This window comes from Carcharodon carcharias (assembly GCF_017639515.1).
Source record: "Carcharodon carcharias isolate sCarCar2 chromosome 39 unlocalized genomic scaffold, sCarCar2.pri SUPER_39_unloc_1, whole genome shotgun sequence".
In the NCBI taxonomy this organism is placed as follows: Eukaryota; Metazoa; Chordata; class Chondrichthyes; order Lamniformes; family Lamnidae; genus Carcharodon; species Carcharodon carcharias.
The window spans coordinates 1,618,838-1,640,709 of record NW_024470814.1 but is presented as its reverse complement, the minus strand read 5'-3'; the positions used below and the strand labels follow the sequence as shown (position 1 = coordinate 1,640,709).

At 42.5% G+C, this 21,872-nt stretch overlaps 1 protein-coding gene across 1 annotated transcript in view; it reads left to right on the top strand.

Annotated features, from left to right (window-relative positions):
- LOC121274924 overlaps positions 1-21,872 on the top strand; it is a 45,934-nt gene that overhangs the window by 11,169 nt on the left and 12,893 nt on the right. Inside the window, exons 5-12 of the mRNA XM_041182301.1 lie at positions 2,135-2,428; positions 4,247-4,540; positions 6,782-7,075; positions 7,184-7,296; positions 8,951-9,092; positions 14,212-14,505; positions 17,253-17,552; positions 21,133-21,432. Of these exons, the coding sequence (XP_041038235.1) occupies positions 2,135-2,428; positions 4,247-4,540; positions 6,782-7,075; positions 7,184-7,296; positions 8,951-9,092; positions 14,212-14,505; positions 17,253-17,552; positions 21,133-21,432 (2,031 nt within the window). The remainder of the gene's footprint in view (positions 1-2,134; positions 2,429-4,246; positions 4,541-6,781; positions 7,076-7,183; positions 7,297-8,950; positions 9,093-14,211; positions 14,506-17,252; positions 17,553-21,132; positions 21,433-21,872) is intronic.

Genomic DNA, 21,872 nt, shown 5'->3' with positions numbered 1-21,872 from the left:
CTTGGGGCCATATGCGAACGGTTTCCTGCTCCTTCCCTCTGTGAAATAGCATAACAAGCTGCCTAACGGAAATTAGGGAAAGAACAAAGAACGCTGGCCTCCAGCGATAAATGAATTAAATTCAAAATTTGCGCTGCCCTGTTCTGATATGTTCCCGTGTCCCCAAGGCACAATCCGGGCTCCCTGGAATACTCGTGATTACATTGTGAATGTTGCTCCTCAGAGAGGCCCGAAGTAGTGGCCTGTTCAGAACCCCTCATTTGTAATGACAATCTTAATTTTCGCAGGTTGCTTGCCCCGTTGTGAATAGACAACCTGAAAAAAAAACACATGTCCACCTTTGTCAGAAAGCCTAAATTTGGCCACGGCTTCCGATGCCTTTGAATTCATTCTGGGGAATTTGCTGGTCATCATTCTGATTTTTTTTTTGTCAGATGCTCCTCATATGCATGTGATTTGAAATTCCTCCACTGGGATATTCGGTAACGCTGCTGCCAATTTCCCCTCCTTCCCCCTTCCTTATTCCTTGTCTATATCGCAGTAAGTGATATTTTGTCCCTACCTGCAGTTCAGCTTTTCGCCACAGTCATCCCACCGGCGATGTCGTTCAGTTTTTCCGCGCTCTCGATCGTAGCCCCGCGAATGAAGCGGTGTGGTGGGCTTAAGCCACCCGCTGATGCCTCAATGGTCCAGTTTTATTTCTCTCCGACTTTTCTTTCCAAAGTGTTTTGCTTTTTCTCCTCAGAGTCGACAGCAAGAACGGTGACATTGTTCTGTTGACTAAAGTTGCATCCTCCATCTAATAAACCAAGAAATGCATTCAATCCCTCAAATAAAATGTTCCCTGGGCAAATTGAGCAAGCCTGTGTAGAAATCACAACCCTGCCAGGCCCCTCTGTTGATCTTTACAAAATCTCTTTGATCGTTCTCATGTTTTACGGCTGAACGTTTTCACTATTTTTGCAACGACCCTAAGATGTTTGACATCAAGGCGTTGAAATGGCATGCCGAACGAAGCACAAAAAAAGTTGGAAACTTCTATGAAGTGCTCAAAATTGGTGATGAGAACAAGACTGACAGCCTTGGAATGCTGCATCTCACCAATTTGGGTCGAGGGGAACGAATGCTGGACGCCCAGTGAAGCAATGTAGAGAGGAATTGATAGCAGTAGAGTTGTATTTTCTGAGTCAGGTAATGCTGAAACTTTGAACAAGTCAAACTACCAATGAAGGGGGGCGGGGTGCTAGAAAATCAGAGGTGAAAATGACTCTATTGTGCACGATGAAGAAGGGGCGGCACTAATGTCTTCGGCGTGGAATAAGAAATCATGACCTGGTGCTGGTATGAAAAACAAAAATGCTAATTACATAAATGGGGGTTGATCTTTATCAAGAGCATCACAAACTAGATGAATGTTCCGCCAACCACCATGGTCCATTTCCTCCAACATGGAGGAAAATGGCCGCAACGCCCTCTCAGGGCAATCGTACCTGAGGAGAGAAAGAGAAAACTTGCTAAACTCTAACTGCAGGATCAAACATTTCTCTCCGCCTACGTCAGCAGGACAGATATGGGCCTCTACTGCTGATGGTTAAACCCCCCCCCACCTCAGGATGTTCTGCACGTGTTCAATGACGTTCCTTTGCCTTACACAATGGAGGGAAACTACGATTCGGGATGCGTGTCTTTGAAGGCAGGTGCGCCTGACTGTTTCCAAAGCCATTCCATCTCCTGCGCCTATGCCTCTTCCAGCCTTCTTCGTGCCCTCTGTACATCTGAGCCCATCTGGTTGCCATGGAGGTTGCTCTGGTTGCACTCCATAGTTGAACCATCACTTTAATTAGTCGTCAAATGTGAATACTAGGTGGCGAGTGAGATGCCACTGGGTGACTCCAGTACTAGGTGCGTTCCCTTTATTTTTAATAAGGGTATGCAGTTAGTATGGAATCAATTCTGATAAATGGTTTCAAGCTGGAGACCTGCCAATCATGTCGGAGTGTTTTTTTTTTCCCAAACACGTAACTCAGGGGCTATTTTAACTTGTAACGAAAAGCCTTAAATGCACCGTGCATCCAACAGTACAACTGTATTTTTTTTTTTGCAATAATCATCCCATTTTATGTGTCTTTTTTAGATCCTGAAACTGAGCCGATTTTCTCAATGACCCCTTCATACTCGGCATATATGGCGGGTGAATCAGTTACCATTGAGTGCCGGCTGCCACGTGGTAACTCGACTGGTCGCTTTCAGTTGATGAAGGGCTCGATTTCTGTCATGAACAGCACCAGCAGCCAACAGTCCCTCACCTACATCATTCCAAGCATCACCGTCAGCAGCGAAGGGAATTACAGGTGTTCCTACCAGGCACAGGAGTCAGGTCGATGGATGCGTTCTTCATTGAGTCCCTCCTCTGAAATAATTCTTACACGTGAGTGAGACTCAGAGCAGCTCTTCAATATTTAAATTTGCTGAAATATTTCCAATATATTTTGCATCTTCACCCAGATAGATATTTACAACAATGTCTCTGAAGTAAATGAATCACCCCTGTAAACGTGCGTTCATATGAGGCAGTCTTGGGCCATTTGCGTTATTAGTTTAACTAGTTACCTTTAGGTGAATACCGCTCGATATCTCAAGTCATTAACCTGATTCAAAGTAGGTGAAAGATCGACATTCTTGCAACCGATGCATCAAACTTCCGCTGCAGGTTACAACTGGTGTGGTGGTGCTACTAAAACTGAACCAACGTTCCAGAGACCGGGCCAATTTTCTCAGCAAAGTGCTCGAAATCCACCACGGTAGCTGGTGGAGTTTAATTTTATTAAAAATGTCTACAATGGAAAACTTTTATCAGCAATGCTGATGAAACTATCATATATTGCTGTAAGAAAAAGCACTAATGTCCTTTAGGGAAGGAAGTCTGCGGTCCTTACCGGGCCCGGACTACATGTGAACCCGGACCCTGTGATTGACTCTCATCTGCCCTCTGCTATGGCCTGCAAACCATTCATTTCAAGGGTAATGAGGGATTGGAAACACATGCTGACCATTATAGGGCCCTCATCCCACGAAAGCTATCCAGAGATTACCATATTTGAGGCCTTCTGTTGCTTTTCTACCTCGCTCCCTAAATACTGTTTGCAAGTCCACACGCCTGCTTCCACCCTATGTACTAGGTACCCACTTGGACTTCGAGTGCTGTCTGTGCACCCTTTCCCCCTGGACAGCCGCTAATTGGCATCCTTGATACTGCACCACAGAGGTAACAGACGATTCAAGACTCCCGTCCGCGGAAACGCCTGCCTGTTTCTCGAAATGCCTAGCCTCGGAACACGCCTGCTCTTCCAGACTTCCTCCTTCCCACTACCATAGCACAGCCAACCGTGGTACCATGGGTGTGGCGCTGGTTGCAGTCCCTTCGAGACGCATCGCTTTCATCAGTATTCAGAACTGAGCACTGATTGGCGAGAGCGATGGGGGTGCTCTTTGTAACAGTTTGGCAAGCCATTCAGTTCAGGGACAATTGGGGATGGACACGAAATGCTGCCCTTGCCAGAGGGGACCACATCTCATTCGATAAGGGATGAGTAGGCCATTCGGTCCCTCAAGCCTGCTCCGCCATTTATTAAGATCACGGCTGATCCGATAATAACCTGAAATCTGCATTCCGCCTACCCCCAATAACCCATCACCCCTTTTCTTACCAAGAGTCCATCCACCTCTACCTCAAAATATTTAAAGACTCTGCTTCCACTACTTTTTCACGAAAGAGTTCCAAACACTCACGACCCTGTGAGTGAAAGTATTTCGCCTCCTGTCTGTTTGCAATATGGCGGTTCCCTATTTTTAAAGAGTGGTTTCTAGCTCTAGGCTCTCCCACAGGAGGAAACATCCTGTCCATGTCCACCCTTTCAAGACCTTGCAGGATTTTATATCTTTAAATCAAGCCACCTCTTGCTCTTCTAAACCCCAGGATAAAAATGAGATGCTCTCAGGCGATTCTTGCAATGCCTGCATTGGCTTTTGTTAGACAGGCGTAGCAAGGTGCAAAGAACCTATTGTTGGTAAATGGATTACAGATAGAGATAGACCTACAAACGGGTTTCAGTGTTTTACCTTTCACATCATTCTTTGGAGGATATTGACTGCAAAGAAAGCGACATTGTCGACTAGAGCAGGCTAGCTCCCCTGGAATATAATGGCACGTTTGGTGAAATTAACCTAGCCTACTTTATCCTTCCAGAGCCTGCAACTCATCCGACGATCGCTTTGTTTCCTGCCTACCCAGTATATGTGGCAGGAGAATCGATCACCATCCAGTGCACCATTCCAAGTGGTAACTCGACTGGTCGCTTTCAGTTGCTAAAGGACTCGATTTCGGTCACGAAAAGCACCACCTTCCAACAGCCCCTCACCTATAGCATTCCAAACATCACCACCAACAACCAAGGGACTTACGCATGTTCCTACCAGGCACAGATGTCAGGTCGTTGGATACCATCTGTACTCAGCCGTTCCATTGAAATAATTGTTACATGTGAGTGTGACGCAAGGAATTATTTTGATATTTGCATATCCCACAAGGATTTCAGCATATTTAGTGTGCATTCCCAGTGTATATCTGTGATAATATCCCCTCAGTTTCTAATATGTTTCGTATATTTTCCCAGGTGTATTTTTGGAAGGATGCATTTTTACTCTTCTACATTTTAATCCCTTCGCAACCATTTTCATATGATGCAGAGTTTTCACGATACATGTGATTTTTCTGGCTGGCAATCATTCGGTGAATATCGCTAGAGGCCGTGAGACAATACACTCACGATTAAATGTTCACTTATCCAGAGCTAGCATAAACAATGCAACTGTTACAAGTAATGAAACAACCTGGTAACACGAAAAAAAAATGTTCGTGGTTACTGCTTGTAAAATCCAAATTTCTGTTGTGTTTAGAAAGCTAATATGGGTTCCTGGATGAGCAAGCAGGAATATTAATGTCCTTCTTTGGCATCCTCACACATTAACAAATAACAAGATGTTTGTGACTCAGCAATTGTTAACATCATGTCAATGCTTCAGCTGGATGGCAAGACTACATCAAAATGCATCTATGTTTACGTATCTCTTACAGCCTGCTTCCGATTTCCAAAGGCACATGTCTTTAAGCCCCACAGCCTATAGGAACATAGAAGAGGTGTACGTGATTCAGCCCTTCGTCCCTTTATCGTCATTCAGTGAAATTAAGACTGATCTCTGAATTAATCCCATATATCCACCTTCGCCCCATACCCCTAAATACCTTTGGAACACTAAATCTATATATCTCAGTTTTAAAACCAACAATTCATCTTGCATTTTTCGCCATGTTCCAAGGAGAGTAGCAAATTTATACAACCTTTGTGCACAGAAGCCTTTCCTACTCTCACTCCTGAATGTTCTGGTAATACATTTTAGGCATTCCTCCGATGTCCTGGTGTCCCCAACCAGTGGAAATATTTGAATTATTTCAATGAAGCTAAGACATTAAGTTTCCCGTTTTCAATACTCAATAATGGACAGCCAAGCTATATAATTGAGATGCAGAATTTCGCTGTCGCTGAAACAGTCTTTATTCTGCAGAAACACAGGAAGCAAAGCAACTGAGTAAAACTCAATTTTACATCACTGCTCGCTTCGCCTTATAAACATTATGACCAGCAAGCTGGTCTGAGCAATGCATGCAACTACCATAAAACCGAGATCAATGGAAAGTGGGCAACGTTTTAATAGACGCTCCAATATGTGGGGAAATCTCTTGCCATGATGTTAATTTCAGAACCATTCCCTATTTGTTACATTCTTCATGCGGCTTCGTCGAACCCACTGATTTTATGTATCAGGTGTCTTGTTTTTTGTTTGTTTCAATGATGCAGTTCAGGTGACACCATTCTAAGCACAAAGTACTATATAGTATCAAATACTGGCGCAACTGTTATCATGACACCATTCACCACCGCTAGGGCTGGTTTTCTTCAGATGTATTAAATATGCAGGTGCATGTCTTGTTGTGACATAGCATGTTTAAGAGTTCACTGCAGAAAGCACATGTGCTCTGTTCGTAAAAAAAAAATCTTCGGTTCTCATTATTGAAAACAGAATGTTCCTCTCCTCCGCAGTGCTACGAACAATTAATCGAATTGTTAAGGCAGCCATGCAGATGCTGCTGGTAATATTGTCATTAAGTCCATTGAAATAATACGACATGGAACATTACCGATTATGGACATTAAAGTTGGGCAGAGAAACATCTTATTATCATTTCTAATAGGATTTCTTTACTTTCAAAGCAATATCAGCCCTTTTGATTTATGATGGAGTCACTGCGGGTAGTGATAGATTCCCTGCGGGGCAAGATAGAAAAATAAAGTAATTATTCACTTTATGAATTGGAAAATAAACACTGGGAGCCAAAGCTCCATAGATATGTCTGTGCTGATAGCAACTGCTCCAGAAAAGAGAGTTTGGTTCTTGTAATAGAATCCAGCAAAGGGCTTGTTCTGGAAATCAGAATATGGCTAATTTTCAAATAAGCATCCTCTGACTAATAAACAGAAAATGCTGGGGCAACTCAACAGGTCCAAGAGCATCTGTGGAAAGAGAAACAGAGTTAACGTTTCGAGTATATATGACACTTCTTCAGAATATTCTTATTAAAGATTTCCAGCACCCGCATCATTTTGCTCTTATCCGCTGAATTATTAAAAGTTCAGAGATTGTATTTCGAACTTTATCGTTGCAGTGACCCCACCTCAGCCCACAATCTCGACGGGTCCTGAATATCCAGTCTATGCATCAGGAGAACAAGTCAGGATTACCTGTGCAGCTCCACATGGTACGTCAGTCGGTCGGTTTCAGCTGCTGAAAGACTCTATCACAATCACAGACAGAACCTCAAGCCAGCCGTCTCTCAATTATCCCATCCGCAAAATCACCATCAGAGATGAAGGCACTTATGTGTGCATCTACCAGATGGAGGTGTCTGGTCGATGGATCACTTCGTTTCCGAGTAACCCCATGCGAATAAATATCACACGTGAGTAAGGCTTACCTCAGCCCTGTAATAGATAGTTTCTGAAACACGTTGTGATGAATTTATACAATTTTGTGAGATATGTTGATAGTATTTTCTTCTGAAATACAGGAATGTTGCATTTTGATACTGTTCAATTTTACCTGAAGAACATTGAAAGCTTCGAGTCACTCTTGTCAGGTGTTGAACGTTGGTTGGATAAATTTCTTCTATTTGGTCAATGGGTGTGGGTTCGCTCGCTAAGCCAGCATTCAGTGTGCATCCCTAATTGCCCTTCAGTCCGGATAGTGATAGGTTCCCTGCGGGGTAAGAAAGAAAGTGAAAAGGATTGTTCACGTTATGAATTGGAGAATAAACACTGGTGGTGAGCTACCTTCTTGAACCACTGCATTTCACAATATGACAATATGGGAACTGAAAAGTAAATGATCTCTTTTAACGGTTTCACAAGAACAACCCTGCTACAACTGTGTTATAAATATTGCTCAGCGCCAACAAATTGTATTTATTAAGCGTATTTAAAGAAATAAAACACTCCAAGTCATATAAAAGGAGAATTCGAAAATAATATGTTACACCGAGCCACATAATGCAATCTAAGTGCCATGAGCAAAACCCTTGTTCAAAGAGTAGTTTTAACTTGTTGCTTCAAGAGGGAAATTGACGAAGGGAGGCAGTAAGGGGAGGGCATTCTAGTCTTCGGTCCGAAGCAACCGAAAGCATGGACATCAATGTCGGATGTACGGAAAATGGTCATGCTAATGACAGGGAGATATAATATTTTCATAATTTTCTTGGCTATTATTGTAAAGTACAATAATAGTGGGTGCTGTGTGTGTGTGTGTGTGTGTGTGTGTGTGTGCGTGTGAGGCTTAATTTAATTAAGGGAAGCTGGTCTGAAGACTTTGATGTCTCAGAACATAATCGAGGTTTGAAATGTTAAGTTGGTAAACATGGGGTAACTTTTTGAATGAAAGAGGTAACCTGAACCTTTGCATTTTAAATAAACTAGACTAGCTTTAATTGAAAGAAGGGGTGAAATGTTTCACCTAGCCAGGAGACGTTAAGAAACCGTGTGATTATTTTCCCCAATGATAACTGGCAACATTGGTATTGTGAGAGGTTCTATTATTAGAGAAGTTAAGCCCTTAGACATAGTGAAACAATGGGAATCTGCACTCAAAGCGGAAAATATGGATAGAGAGAAGACTGTGCAGGGAAGGCATTTTAATTCAAAATTTTGTGAAAATCCGTCCAAGCGTCAGCCTCAAGCTGCTGTCTACAAATAAACAGAGGTTAAGAAAACTCCCTTTGATTTCGATTGTTTCAGTATAGTGTGTGTTGATTACTCTGGGTCCCTTGAAATCTATGCATCTTACTATTGCCTTAGTGAAAGGGTAAGTCGGTGTTTGGAGTAATTAGGGGATTTGGATGCTGTCATTGTAGTAATTAGTCGATCTATCCATGTACTGAAAATCATGACTTCTATTAACAAAGGTTTAATTCTGTTTTGTAAGAAACCTATAAGAATCGGTGGTCTTATTATTACTGAGTTCAAGGATTGCATCTCGAAGTTTATAGAAATTGCAAAACATTTGTGCCAGTTGTTTCAAGTTTCCATTTCATATTGGAGTAGGTCAGCATTTACTATCAGCTGTGCCCTAATAAATTCTGGGGATTTCCCGGTATATATTTGAGATTATTCGATTGGGTTGGAGCTGGTGAATCTTAACAATACGATTACAAGAAGCACTGTGAATTCACCGAGTTGATGTGAGTTTTTTTTTGAGGTCGTGAGACTGGAATATGGCTTTGGCAGTTCCTAAGACTTGTCTAGGAGTTGAAGTTATAGCTTCGATTTGTGTTTTTTTTTAAAAGACGAATAAGTTTAAGCTAATGGTCTTGGCGGGTAGGTTAAAAATGGGATTATCTGAAGAGGGAAATAAGTCAGGCATAACTGAAGGTTTAGAAAAGCATTTGAAATTGGAAGGATTGCCCGAGAAGCCGTGGTCTCCAACGGGTGAGTCATTGGAATGGGCTCAAATTCTGTTGCAAATGAAAAATAAAGAAACTGGACGCAGAGGAAAAAGGGAAAGAAATAACATTTCAAAGGGACCAGGGATAAAGGCAGGAAAGAGAAGGAGAACAAGAAAATGAATTGGAAATGGCGAGGTTAGAAAGGGAGGAGTAAGGAAAAGAGAGGGATGGAGAATCCCATCTTAAAATGCAAGCAGTTAATAAAAAGAGATACCTAAGGTGAAGAAGGGCTTATTACCAGACACAATACAGTGGGAAGATGTGTCAATATGTACAAGTGGTTCCAGCGTTTGAGGAAAGAGTTGTTGAAACATTCTTTCTATCATTTGAGAAGATAGCTAAACATCTGAAATGGCCAAGGGGAACGTGGACATTGTCGCTGCAATCCAGGTTGGTGGGTGGAGAACATTAGGCTGATGCTTCACTATCAGAAGAACTATCAGTAAAATAAAATGCAGCAAAACAAAGCCTTATTGAGTGCATATGAGTTGCTTCCTGAGGCATACAGGCATGCGCTTAGAAATATGAGAAAACAGCCTTGGCAAACTTATGTTGAGTTCGGTGGAGTAAAACAAAATATTTTTTTTTACCAGTGGATACGGTTATTAAAGATAAGGATAACCTATGCAGCTCCTTGAGAGTTAATTATTTTGGAAGAATTTCAAGATTCAATTCCTTCGGTATTGAGAATTCATGTGGAGGACGAAAAAGAGTTGAAACTGCAAGAAAAGCAGCAGAGGTAGTTGATGATTATGAATGAGCTCATAGCGCTTTACATTTTCTTTGTCACCCCTTTGAATCAGGAACAGATAGAAATTTGGCATGTAAAAGGAAGGTAGGAAGAGCAGGAGAAGGTGGAAATTCTCAGGATGTTGTTTTTTTTTTCTCAGAATAAAAGGAAAGGTGCTGCGGGTAGACGTGGCATTCGAAAATTGAGCAGTTTTCATTGTAATAAATTTCGACACATGAAATCTATACGTTGGAAATTATAAGGGAAATCTATTGGAATTAAAGCGCTGCTTAAAAGTTCTGTAAATAAAGTACTGTGGATTCTGAGATTTAGGCATGGGACAAAAAATCAATGGCCTGTGTACAGGTTAAAAAGGAAGAATCAGCGATAGGTAAATAAGTTGGAACGTGTTCACAAGTTAGGCAAAGAATTCGAAGCAGCAGGTTGCACAAAAGATTTTGCGTGTGAAGGGGACATATTTCCTTGTGTACGGGGTTAAGGTGATAAAATTATATGGGAGACAGGGTATAGTCAACCCCAAATGTTGTTCGATAGTGGCCTGTCTTGTTCAGAGCGTGTATTGCAGGAACAGGTCGTTTTCATGCATGTGCTAAACCTATTCCAATGTGGAAGACAAATATAAAGAGTATGTGGAAAACAGGTGAGGGAATGGTTGGAGTACTGGAAACATCGCCCATTAAATAGGTTCAGTTTGTTTTGGGTAATGATATAGCTTGACCACAGATGTGGGTGTTGCATATGATGACTGAGCAGCCTTTAGGAATGTGTTCAACAGAGGTGTTGCAGAGAGAGCACCCTGGATATTTCCAGGTTCTGTGATAACAGAATCACTGGCTGACACTGTGCTTGATAAGATTGTTCAGGAGGAAAGAACAGTGGACAATTCAACTGCAGTGTTTAACTCAAGGTCGTTAGTGGAGTTACAGAAAAATGATCCGCAAATGAAACATTTATATGAGGCAGCTTAATCGGAAACAGAGAGAAAGTCTACTTCATAATGATATTACATTAAGGGTAATGTCTTTATCAGGAAATAGAGGCCTTATCATGCTTCAGTGAATGAAAGCTAGAGGGTTGTGCATCAGATTGTAATGCCGTTTGGATATATAAGTGATATTCTGAGGATAGCTCATGAAATTCCAATTCAGGAATTGGAAAGATATCGGCACAGTTCCAAAAACTTTTTTTTTTTGGCCTAGATTGAATAGGGACGGAGTCAAATTCTATGAAACATGCCACACCTGTCAAGTGATGGGAAAACTACAATCAGTGATTAAGCAGGCACAATTAATTCCCATTCCAGCATTTGAAGAAGCTTTTACTAGGGGTTGGTCGATCTTACGGAGGAGAAAATAGGAAAATTAATGATGGCCGACTATGATGTCGGAATCTCACAACATTGATTTAAAGGTCTACCCTGTCCACATATCAGGAATTATAACGCTAATTTGAGGTGTAGCCTAGAGGGGCGTGGCATTGTCAATACACGATTGTTCCAGAGACCAAATGGACTGCTCTAGGGACACGGGTTGGATTGCCATCAAAGCAGGTGGCGAGATTTGAATTCATTAAATTTCTGGAATCCGAGGCCTGATGATGGCTATGGAACCCATTACTGATTGTGTTAAAAATAAAAGTGATTCATTAATACCCTTTTGGAAAGGAAATCTTCCGTCCATACCTGGCCTGGCCTACATGTGACTCCAGGCCCAAACAGAGATGTGGTTGGCGCTTCAAAAAATGCCCTGTGAACCAAGTCAGTTAGGGATGGACAATAGATGCTGGCTTAGCCAGCGGTGTTCACATCAAATGAACGAATTAGATTAAAGAAACTGTGCTTTTCCAAAAAACCTAGCTTTAAAAATGAGGATTGTTATGGTAGCTAATGAAATCGGCTTGCTGTTTTCATCTCATGACATTAGTTTCAGTAACTAGCTCAGAACTCTTATCTCTGTGATTTGATTATATGTCCTCATATAGCAGGTATTATGAGGAGGACGGTAGCGTGGTGGTAATATCATGGGAATAGTAATCCCGAGGTCCTGGCTGGCATAGGTTCAATTCGGACCATGGCTAATTTACATTCAGTTTAAATAAGAACAGGAATATAATCATAGGCTCCATAAACTTGCCCATGAAAGTGCGACTTATTACTTTGCAAACATATCTCGTGGACTAAATATCCTTTAAGGAAGGAAACCGGCCATCGCCACCTGGTCTGGCCTCTAGGGGGACCCAGCCCCCCAGGAATGTGATGGACTTTGAACTGCCTGCTGGAATGACCGAGCAGGCCGCTCAGCTGCAGGGAGATTCGGGATGGGCAACAAAGTCTGGCCTTTGCAGCGATGTGAACACCCTATGTAAGAATGAGGAAACTTGAGGAGAAAATGCAAAGCGGCAACTAGGTGTGTTTGTGCGTGGAGTGCAACCGTACCAGTCCATGAGTGATGATGTTGCTGAACTCCTCGCACACACACGCTCGCACAGAGGCATATATGTGTGTGTGTATACATATGTGTACATATGTACATGTGAGCATATGTACATACATACATAAAATCCTGTCTGTGAGATTGGTCAGCTTGTGATTGGCCAGCTTGTGTAAAGGATCCGCGAAAGGTAACAGTTACAGGGTCCAATGCATTGGGCTACTTGCCATGCCCTGTGGCTTATACGCATTCAAACGTTAATCTTGCCTTGGCAGACTAGTTTACATCTAGCGGCAGAGGAACAAAATACAATACACGCAGATGTATTCATTAAGCACGTAGATTAATCCCTAAAGCGGCAAACAATTTTCTCAGATTGTCAGATAGTCAGGATGACCCTGGCCATAAGAGGAGTCGCAAGACGATTAATACAATGACGAACCAATGAATAAAAATGATAAGGATAATTAGGCGAGGCAGACAAAAAAAAAACATTATGTCATTGTTCATATTATTGCCAACGTTGCTATTATCAAAATTGGAAGTCATTTACTTTTGCAATTGGGCCATTACCTTTGACCAGCGGTTCGTTGCAAGAAAAGGCACTCCCAACTGGTAAACTCATGAGTGGTAGGACCAGTAGTGAGCTATTATGCCCATTCCCGCCTGATATACAATTCAATAAGGTTATGGCTAATTGAGAGTGGCCTTATCACCGCCTACCTCCCTGCCCACCACAATCTCCAACTCAGGAACCTGTTTAACTCCAGCTTTAAATGTTTCACCCTCGACTTCCCTCCTTTAATGGGGCATCAAAGTGATGCGGCCCTGATAAGACAGAGGTTAAATCCTCCTGATTTCCGTCTTCAATGGGAGACTCCTTGTTTCCAAGCTCTACCTCCTCCTTGTAGGCTGCCAGACAAGGGCAACATCTGTCCATAATCCATGCGGTCAAGAACTTAGCAAAATCGGAGCCTGCTTTGCTATTCAGCTAGTTCATGGCTAATATTCGGCCTCAACACCATTTTCCTGCACCATCTCTATAATCAGTTTGATAATCCTTAAAGAAACGGGAAATGCATTTAGATGTACATGGCAGTTAATTACAAACGACCAGCTTAGTTTTTGGAGCAGCATGTTTGATTAAATTAACTACCTGAGGATTACATAATTTTGCAGAATTCACAGCTCACTGAGCCATGCCAGGATTCGTGCCTGCCCACACGAATCTCCATCCACCTCACTTCCTCTAAACCTACAGCATATGCTATTTCGTTCTTCCTCATGTGCTTATCAAGCTGCCACTTAAATGCATCTTTAATATTCACGTCAATAACTCCATGTGCTGGAAAATTCCATATTTAGCCGCTCCCCTTGCAAAGCAGTTTCTCCTGAATCTGCATTTTAAGGGTGAAACATATAGTCTCAGATGTCGCCTCGGAAATTGTTTCAATATGATTTAACATTTAAGTCTTCTAAACTGCAGTCAGCATTGATCTAATCGGCTCAATCTCTCCTCATTAGGCGACTCCTTCATCTCGTTACTCAGCCGGTTGCAACTTGCCTGAACTTCTTCCAATCAAATTATCTCCACCCTTGAGGTCAAAAGTGCTCACATGCTCCAGATGCGGTCTCACTAAGTCCCTTTACAGCTGTAGTACAACTTCCCAACTTTATACTCCATTCTCCTCAATTGATTCATTGAGTAAATAATTTAGCATGTTCTCGAGATTCATGACATCATAATTCTATTTGCACTGAGGCAAGTCTGGTCAAAGTTCCGGTCAAATGTTGTTGCTTGCGATGAAACTTAATGAAATATCTGATTTTTTTTTAAATGGCAGAAGAAGTAACGTTTTTCCTTCAGTGTCGGTTGAACTCTTGGCCGTTTGGACTTCATATTTCGGATTTTACCGTTTCAGAGCCGCCTCTTCCGCCCAGAATCTACGCGAGTCCGAATCACCCGCTTTATGTGTGGGGAGAAACAGTCACTATTACCTGTGAAGTTCCGCCCTGTGCCCCAGTTGGCCGATTTCAATTGCTGAAGGGTTCGGTTTCTGTCATTGCCAGCGCCAGGAGCCAACAGTCCCTCACGTATAACATCAGTCACGCCACCAGCAGCGATGAAGGCCCCTACACATGCTTTTACCAGACACAAGTTTCCGGTCGATGGATAAGTTCCTTGTCGAGTCTTGCTGTTGAAGTGATTCTCACACGTGAGTAAGAAATCCGCACCCCTTTGGAATTAACACATTCTAAAACGTGTTGGGGATAATTCAGATTGTGCGTCGGACTCATGAACGTTGTTAATCTTGGAAGACTGGAGTTAAAATACGTTCCACTTGCCTATTGGCTGATTTCATGCAAGGGACATTGAAACTTTTCGGTGTGTCTTAGGCCGCTCTGGTTACATGAATTGATTCATTTGTGCAATAAATTCAGAAGCGTTTTTTTTCTCGTTATTCGAGGTTTCACAATGTGTAAAGCCGTTACAATTTAAGTATCAAATGGTCCTCAAGGCGCCGAAATGGTATCTCATGTTTGCAAGCACTTCATCGCGAATTTCCTGATTTGAATACAAAATTCTCCTGTCAAATTGTCCCTTTATGCTCTTCCTCTCTACCAGTTACGTTAACTGAAACGCCAGCTGGAGGCACTGAAGTGCTTTTCCGAAATACGAGCTGTTTTTTTTTTTACCCCTGATAAGTGGTTAAAGCAAATAGTGTTCGTTGAAATGCGCGAGCTGACGTGTAATCCTAATGCTTTTCCAATAAAAATTACAGAACATCTATCTCCCTCAGTCTGGATCTCAAGGAGGGGATTATATTTACGGATTTGCAAATCTGGCATTGGTATTTGCCAAAGAAACTAATTAACAGGCAATGACTGATTAGAAGACAATCCTCACTTGCAAAAAATGGATTCTTAGTCGTTCAGAAATACGATCATTAGAACTGAGTTTTCGATTTACATGCTTAGAGGTTGAGCACTTCATCCCACCGTCTCTAAAAGCCATGAATACACAATAGAATTCTTTCTGGTTGCCCCAGCTTGTGGGCCTCACTTTCTAACATGCTCACTATTGCCTTCGATAGCACCAGAAACCAACAAACCCTCCCACATATCATTGGAAAAGTCAGTTGCAGTAATACAGATGTACATATTACTACCAGACAGTGGTGTCTGATCGGCTTGTACCATCTGTTCTTACTGACCCTAATTAGAATAGCCATCGCAAAAGGTTGAGACCTTATATCGTTCTGTAATAAGTCTGCATTATAAAACGTGTTAGATGGATCCTCCCCACCCCCGACCCCCACCAGCTGTATTATGGATCAACATCTGAATTCATAGCTTAGGCTTTGAAATGTTGCCTTATTTATTCGTTCCGGCAAAGTGGCGAGGGCAGAATTTATTGGCCACCCCTCGTTGCCATGAGGGTGAGCTCTCTTCTGGAACAGCTGCAGCCCATGTGGAGCACCCACAGTTTTATGAGGAAGGGAGCTCCAGGATTTTGACCCAGAGACTCCAAGGAAAGGCGGATGTAGTTCTACGTCAGGGTGACGCGAGTCTTAGAGGGGGGCTTGTGCGTTCCCCTGCATTAGCTGTCCACCGTCTTCCTGGTGGTAATGGTCAAGTTTGCTCAAATTAAATCAACAAATTCAAAGTTCCTCCTCCATTTCTCATTCAGTTGTACGGTATCAACCAGACCAATCCGTTGGATCCATTTTCAATGCTTTGATATTCTAGACAATATACGTTACCTTGTGAAGACGTGCATGGCAAAGTTAATATTTGTCTATAGTGTAAAATGGATGATGTTAAATTAATGATTTTGATTGGTTTTTGACGGGATGTGGGAGTCGCTGGCTACCTCATTATTTATCTTCCATCCCTAGTTCTGCTTGAGAAACTGGTGATGAGCCGCCTTCTTGAACCATTGCAGTCAGTGCCTTCAAATCTACACCAAAAAATAATTTTAGGTTTTTGACCCAGTGAATTATACGGGGGGTATACTTCCAAATCAAGAGGATGCAATGTCTGGAGTGGAACTCGTGTGCTCCCATGCATTTGCTGCCCATGCCCTTCTTGGTGGCAGAGGGTGCGGGTTTGGAAGGTGCTGTTGACAGAGACTTGGTGAGTCGCTGCAGTGCATTTTGCAGATGGTGCACATTGCTGCCGCTGTGGAGGGAGTGAACATTTAAGGTTGTGGATTGACTGCCATTAAATCGGGCTGCTATGCCCTGGATTGTTGGCGCTGAGCTTAACCAGACAAGTGGGGAGTATCCCATCACACTCCTGACTTGCGCGGTGTAGATGGTGGACAGGCTTTGGAGAGTCAGGGGGTGATTTACTCGTTGCAGAATTCCCAGCTTCTGACCTTCTCTTGTAGCCGCTGTATTTGAATGGTTGGTCCCGTTCAGTTTCTAGTCAATGCTAGACGCCCAGGATGTTGATCGTGGGGGTTTCAACGATAGTAATGCCATTGAATGTCAAGGGGAGGTGGTTACATTGTCCGTTGCTAGAGTCATTCTTTGCCTGGCACTTGAGTGACGCCTATGTTAATTGCCAGTTATCAGCCCAAGGTTATTATTGTGCAGGTCTTGCTGCTTCTGGGCTGAAAATATGGTTGAGAGAGTTGAGGTGGATGTGGGCATTTCGATCCTTAGTGAAATGGCTCCATTCATGATGAAAGAGGGAGTTGGTCCATTCAGACATAATTCACTTGAACTGGGCTAGAAAGAATATCCTTTCTGATTGAATAACTATGGCATATACGTTTGAAATGAGCATGATATCATAAAGTACACAGAGCTGCTAGGATTAATACTTATCAAGCATTCTGACATTATATTGAAACCAATTTTACAGTAGGTTTGCCGCTCTGGAACATTTAAGGAGCAACATGTTTTTCTACTTTTCCTCGTTCTGTGAAGATTCTGAGAGTGTAATGTCATTTCAGGTGCCCCACCTGTGCCGAGAATCTTTCTGGATCCTGATTACCCTGTGTATGTGGCAGGCGAGTCCGTCACCATTAGCTGTGCAACTCCAAAGACCAACTCAATTGGCCGCTTAAGGATCCTGAAAGATGCCACTCCCATCACATCTGGGCAGACTGAAGAACGTCGACAGTCCTTGTCGTATCCTTATCGATATATCAGCAGAGAGAATGAGGGCAGCTACATGTGCTTGTACGAGATACGAATGTTAGGACGATGGATATCCTCTGATTCTAGGGCTTCTGTTCAAGTTAATGTCACAGGTACTCGAATGTTGCACGTTTTTTTCAGAACTGAAATCTCATTTTCATGTATGTATGTATATATCTATCTATCTATCTGTCTGTCTGTCTGTCTGTCTTTCTATCTATCTATTTATCTTTCTTTCTATCTATATATCTATCTATCTATCTATCTCTCTATGTATCTCTATCTATCTATCTATCCATCTCTCTCTCTCCCCTCTCTCTCTCTCCCTCTCTCTACCTATCTATCTATCTATCTATCTATCTATCTATCTATCTATCTATCTATCTATCGATCGATCGATCTATCTATCTATCTATCTATCTAACTATCTATCTATCTATCTATCTATCCATCTATCTATTTACTTATTCATTGGAGCTGTTCGATCACTCCCTAAGCAATACTCCTGTAAGCCAACCAGAAAGCGAATTCAAATCACTGCAAGGAGTTTACTCTCAACAACTTTGGCAAGGAAGGCCAAGGGTATCAGAGGTAGGAAGGAATTTGTAGATGAGGCTGTAATCAGATCAGATTGTTTATTGTCGAGGTGTTTTCATAGCAATATAGGAAACCTAGGGACAGAAGGAGGCCATTCAAGCCCTCGGGTCTGCTCTGCAACTCAACTATATCATTGCTGATTGCCGACACCAACGTGATTTTATCGCACTATCCCCATACCCCTTGTTATCTTGAATATTTAGAAAGCTATTGGTCTCTTTGAGGGACATGCTCAATGCCAAAGCATCCACAGACCTTTGAGGTAGAGAAATCCAAAGAATCGTTGTCCTCTGAGTGTAGAAACTACCCCTCATCTCGGTCCCAATTGACTTGCCCCTTATGAGACTGTGTAACCTGGTTCTAGGTACCCCAGCACACGTGACGTCCTTTCGGCATCTAGCCCTCCTAGCCCCCTGAAGAATTTTTATTTAAGTTTCTTTGAGGTATCCTTTCATTCCCTTAAACTCTGGAGAACATAGGCCCAGTCTCCTCAATCTCTCCCCCTGGGACAATACCACCATCCCAGGAATCAGTCCGGTGAACATCTGCTGCACTCTCTCTATGGCAGGTATACCCTTCCGTAGGAAAGGGATACAAAACCGTACTCAATATTACAACTCCTCCCCTTCGCTGCCTGATTGTTACATCTTGGAAACAGGGGAGAAAGCAAGTTCAAATCATTGCATGAAATTTAAGCTCAATAGGCTGCTCCCTATGAGTTGTGTCAGATGCCCAGTTCCAGTCATTATTTGAACTCTATATTCTATAGGCCTAAACAATGAGAGGGAACAACATACATCCTGCTTTGCGATACATCCTAGTCGGATTTTTTTTTTAAATAACTGCATGTTGTTCAATATTACTTACAACGTGGCGAAACTGCAATAGGATTTCACACTGCACTCATTGATGACCCCATGTCATTCATTGGTTTACCCTCCCGTATTGTGCACCTATAGAACACTAACTGTGCACGCATCGACCAACATTTCAACATTATCTGGCCCACTATTGATGGCCCGTGTTTATTTCACAACCTATATCCTCCAAGTCCCCGCCCGTCACACTCTGCTACCAATGTCTCAGATCATCTGAAATTGGAAATCTAATAAGTGCCTTTCTTACCTCTGTACTTGGCCAGTCAAGCGCTCTCCTGGTCTGGCTTCACCCTTCCATCTTAGAAAGACTGAGCTCATCCAATGCACGGCTCCCTCTGGCAATTCGCATGATGCTTCCTACACCCTGCATTCCTGTGCTCTCTGACCTTCAATGTCTCCTTGTCTGACACCGTCTCTATTTTAAGTTGACCACGCACATCCGCATTTCTCCAGCAAACCCATAACCCTCGCAGCTCTCCCAGTTCCTCCAATATCGACCACTTCCTCATCCCTGAATTTCATTATTCCACCAGCGCTGGTTGTTCCCTCCGTTGCCAAGACAAATAATTCGGATTGATGTGGATGATGATGAGCTTTGCATTCGATCTCCGCCCCTCCTCTTGAATAGACAGCTCAAAATCTATCTCTTTGGCCAGGTTCTGATCTCCTGTCCAAATTTATGAACATAGTTAATATGCAAATGAGGAACAGGAGTAGGCCTCTTCCCGCTTTGACACTGCTCTGCCGTTTGACAAAATCATTGTTGATCTGATTGTGGCTTCAACTCTACCTCACTGTCTGCATGCTATAATCGTTGACTTCCCTGTCAGCCAAGAATATGTAACTCAAGTTTAAAAGTAGTTGTTGGTCCTGCCTCCACTTCTCTCTGGGGAGGATAATTCCACAGACTAACATACATACTAACGCGGGGAGGGGTGGGGTGGGTGGGGGCGGGTGGAGGTGAAGAACAGTATTCTCATCTCTGTCTTACATGGTAGACAGTTATGTTTGAACTGTGCCCGCCTGGTTCTAGTCCGCACCACACTCCCCCCCCCAAAAAAAAGGGGAAACATGCTCTCATCATCCAACACGCCTCCTCGACTCAGGGTTTCTTATGTATCATTGAGATCACGCCTGAAGCTTCTAAACACCAGATGATACAGGATAAATGTGTCTGACCATCGCTCTTAAGATAAAGCTCTCACCCCATGGATCAGTCAAGTGAGCCTTTATTGAACTATTTCTAATGCAATTTTATCTTTCTCTTAAGAAAGGAAGCCAAAGGTGTGCACACTGCTCAGGATGTAATCTTACTAATGCCCTGTGAAACTGTAGCAAGATTTCACAGCTTTTATCTTCCATTCCCCTTGCAATTAACGACTACATTCCATTTGCCTTCCTAAAAATATGCTGTACCTGCACAATAACATTTAATGATGCAGGACACACATTAGTCACCGAGTTCATTAGCCACTATGCATTTAAATCATGTAATCCTTCTCTATTCTTCCTGCCAAAGTGGTCATGTTCACATTTCACCACGTTATGCTCCATCTGCCAAAATCTTGACTACTCACTTGACCTATCTTCATCCATTGGAAAATACGTTATGTCATCTTCACAACATGTGCTCCGACCTACCTTTGTGCCATAAGAAGATTTATCATTCACGCAATTAACCCCTTTAATCCTAATGCCCCATAACATGCTTTGCTGGATTTTTTAGTATGACAATGTGCCTTGTTGAATGCCTTGGGGCGTTTCTCAATGGTACAATAACTATATAGAAGTTACTGTTTTCCAATCCCATTGTTGCAGTATTTGTCACGAGAGCCAAGTATTCTTTGCCACTACACATTTTTCCATCGCGTAGATATTCGGCTTAAGATGAGATTGAATGTTATGGCGCTCCCTGACGCATATCTACATTCAGTTCACCATTCGTATTTTAATATAGTCTACTGTGAAATCTTTTGAAGATGGGTCAGTTCGTCTTCAGTATAACACCGAAAATGAGCACTTCCCGCTCACTTTGATCTTTTAATAATTGCGTGTACACATCTATAAGGGAAGGAAATACATTAAAATTGAAGTGTCCATTTATTCCAACTCCACGACAATGATTGCACACCAGATGGCGTTGGACAGTGCCATGTTAATTACTTCAGTGCATCTTTCAGTTTCTGTCTAACTCCAGCAATAACTCATGTCGTTTCAGACCCCCCACCTCCTCCAGCAATTTATTTGCATCCCAGGCATCCGATATACCTGGTGGGCGAGGACATCAGCATTAACTGCCTTCTCCCGATGAGCTACGGTTTTGGGCGTCTTCAATGGGTTCTCAGGTGGTCGGTTGGGGACAACACGACCACGGAAATGGAGAGGAGACACGACTCGGTTGCAAATTCATTCATTACTGTGAACAGGGACAGTGATGGAAACTACACATGCCTTTATGAGAGAGAGGTTTCAGGGAGATGGATTCCATCTATTCGCAGTGACGTTGTTGCTGTCCGAAGTGAGTAATTATTTCTATTGTTTTATAAGTTTCCAGCTTTGCGTAAAGGCTTCCAGATTTTACTAATATTTTTTGTGGAAGAAAAGTAGCATCTGAGTTCAATAAAAACAAATACTCGGTGCAATCGCTATTCATTTTTGTCAGGAATATATAATAACTCTAAGAACGTTATTGGAATTTACTATAAACTAGAGTAATAGTGGGATTTTTCTATATATATGTATGTCTGTATATGTTTGTGGGTGTGTGTATGTGTGTGTGTGTGTGTGTGCGTGACTTAATTGGATTAAAGGCAACTGGCCTGAAGGCTTCAATGTAAACACGGTGAACATGGGGGATGTTTAGAATTTAAGGTGAAAGAACACGTGCATGTTGAAATAAACCATCCTGGACTGTTTTCAAAGGAGGGGTGAAATATGTCACCTAGCTCGGCCAAGTAA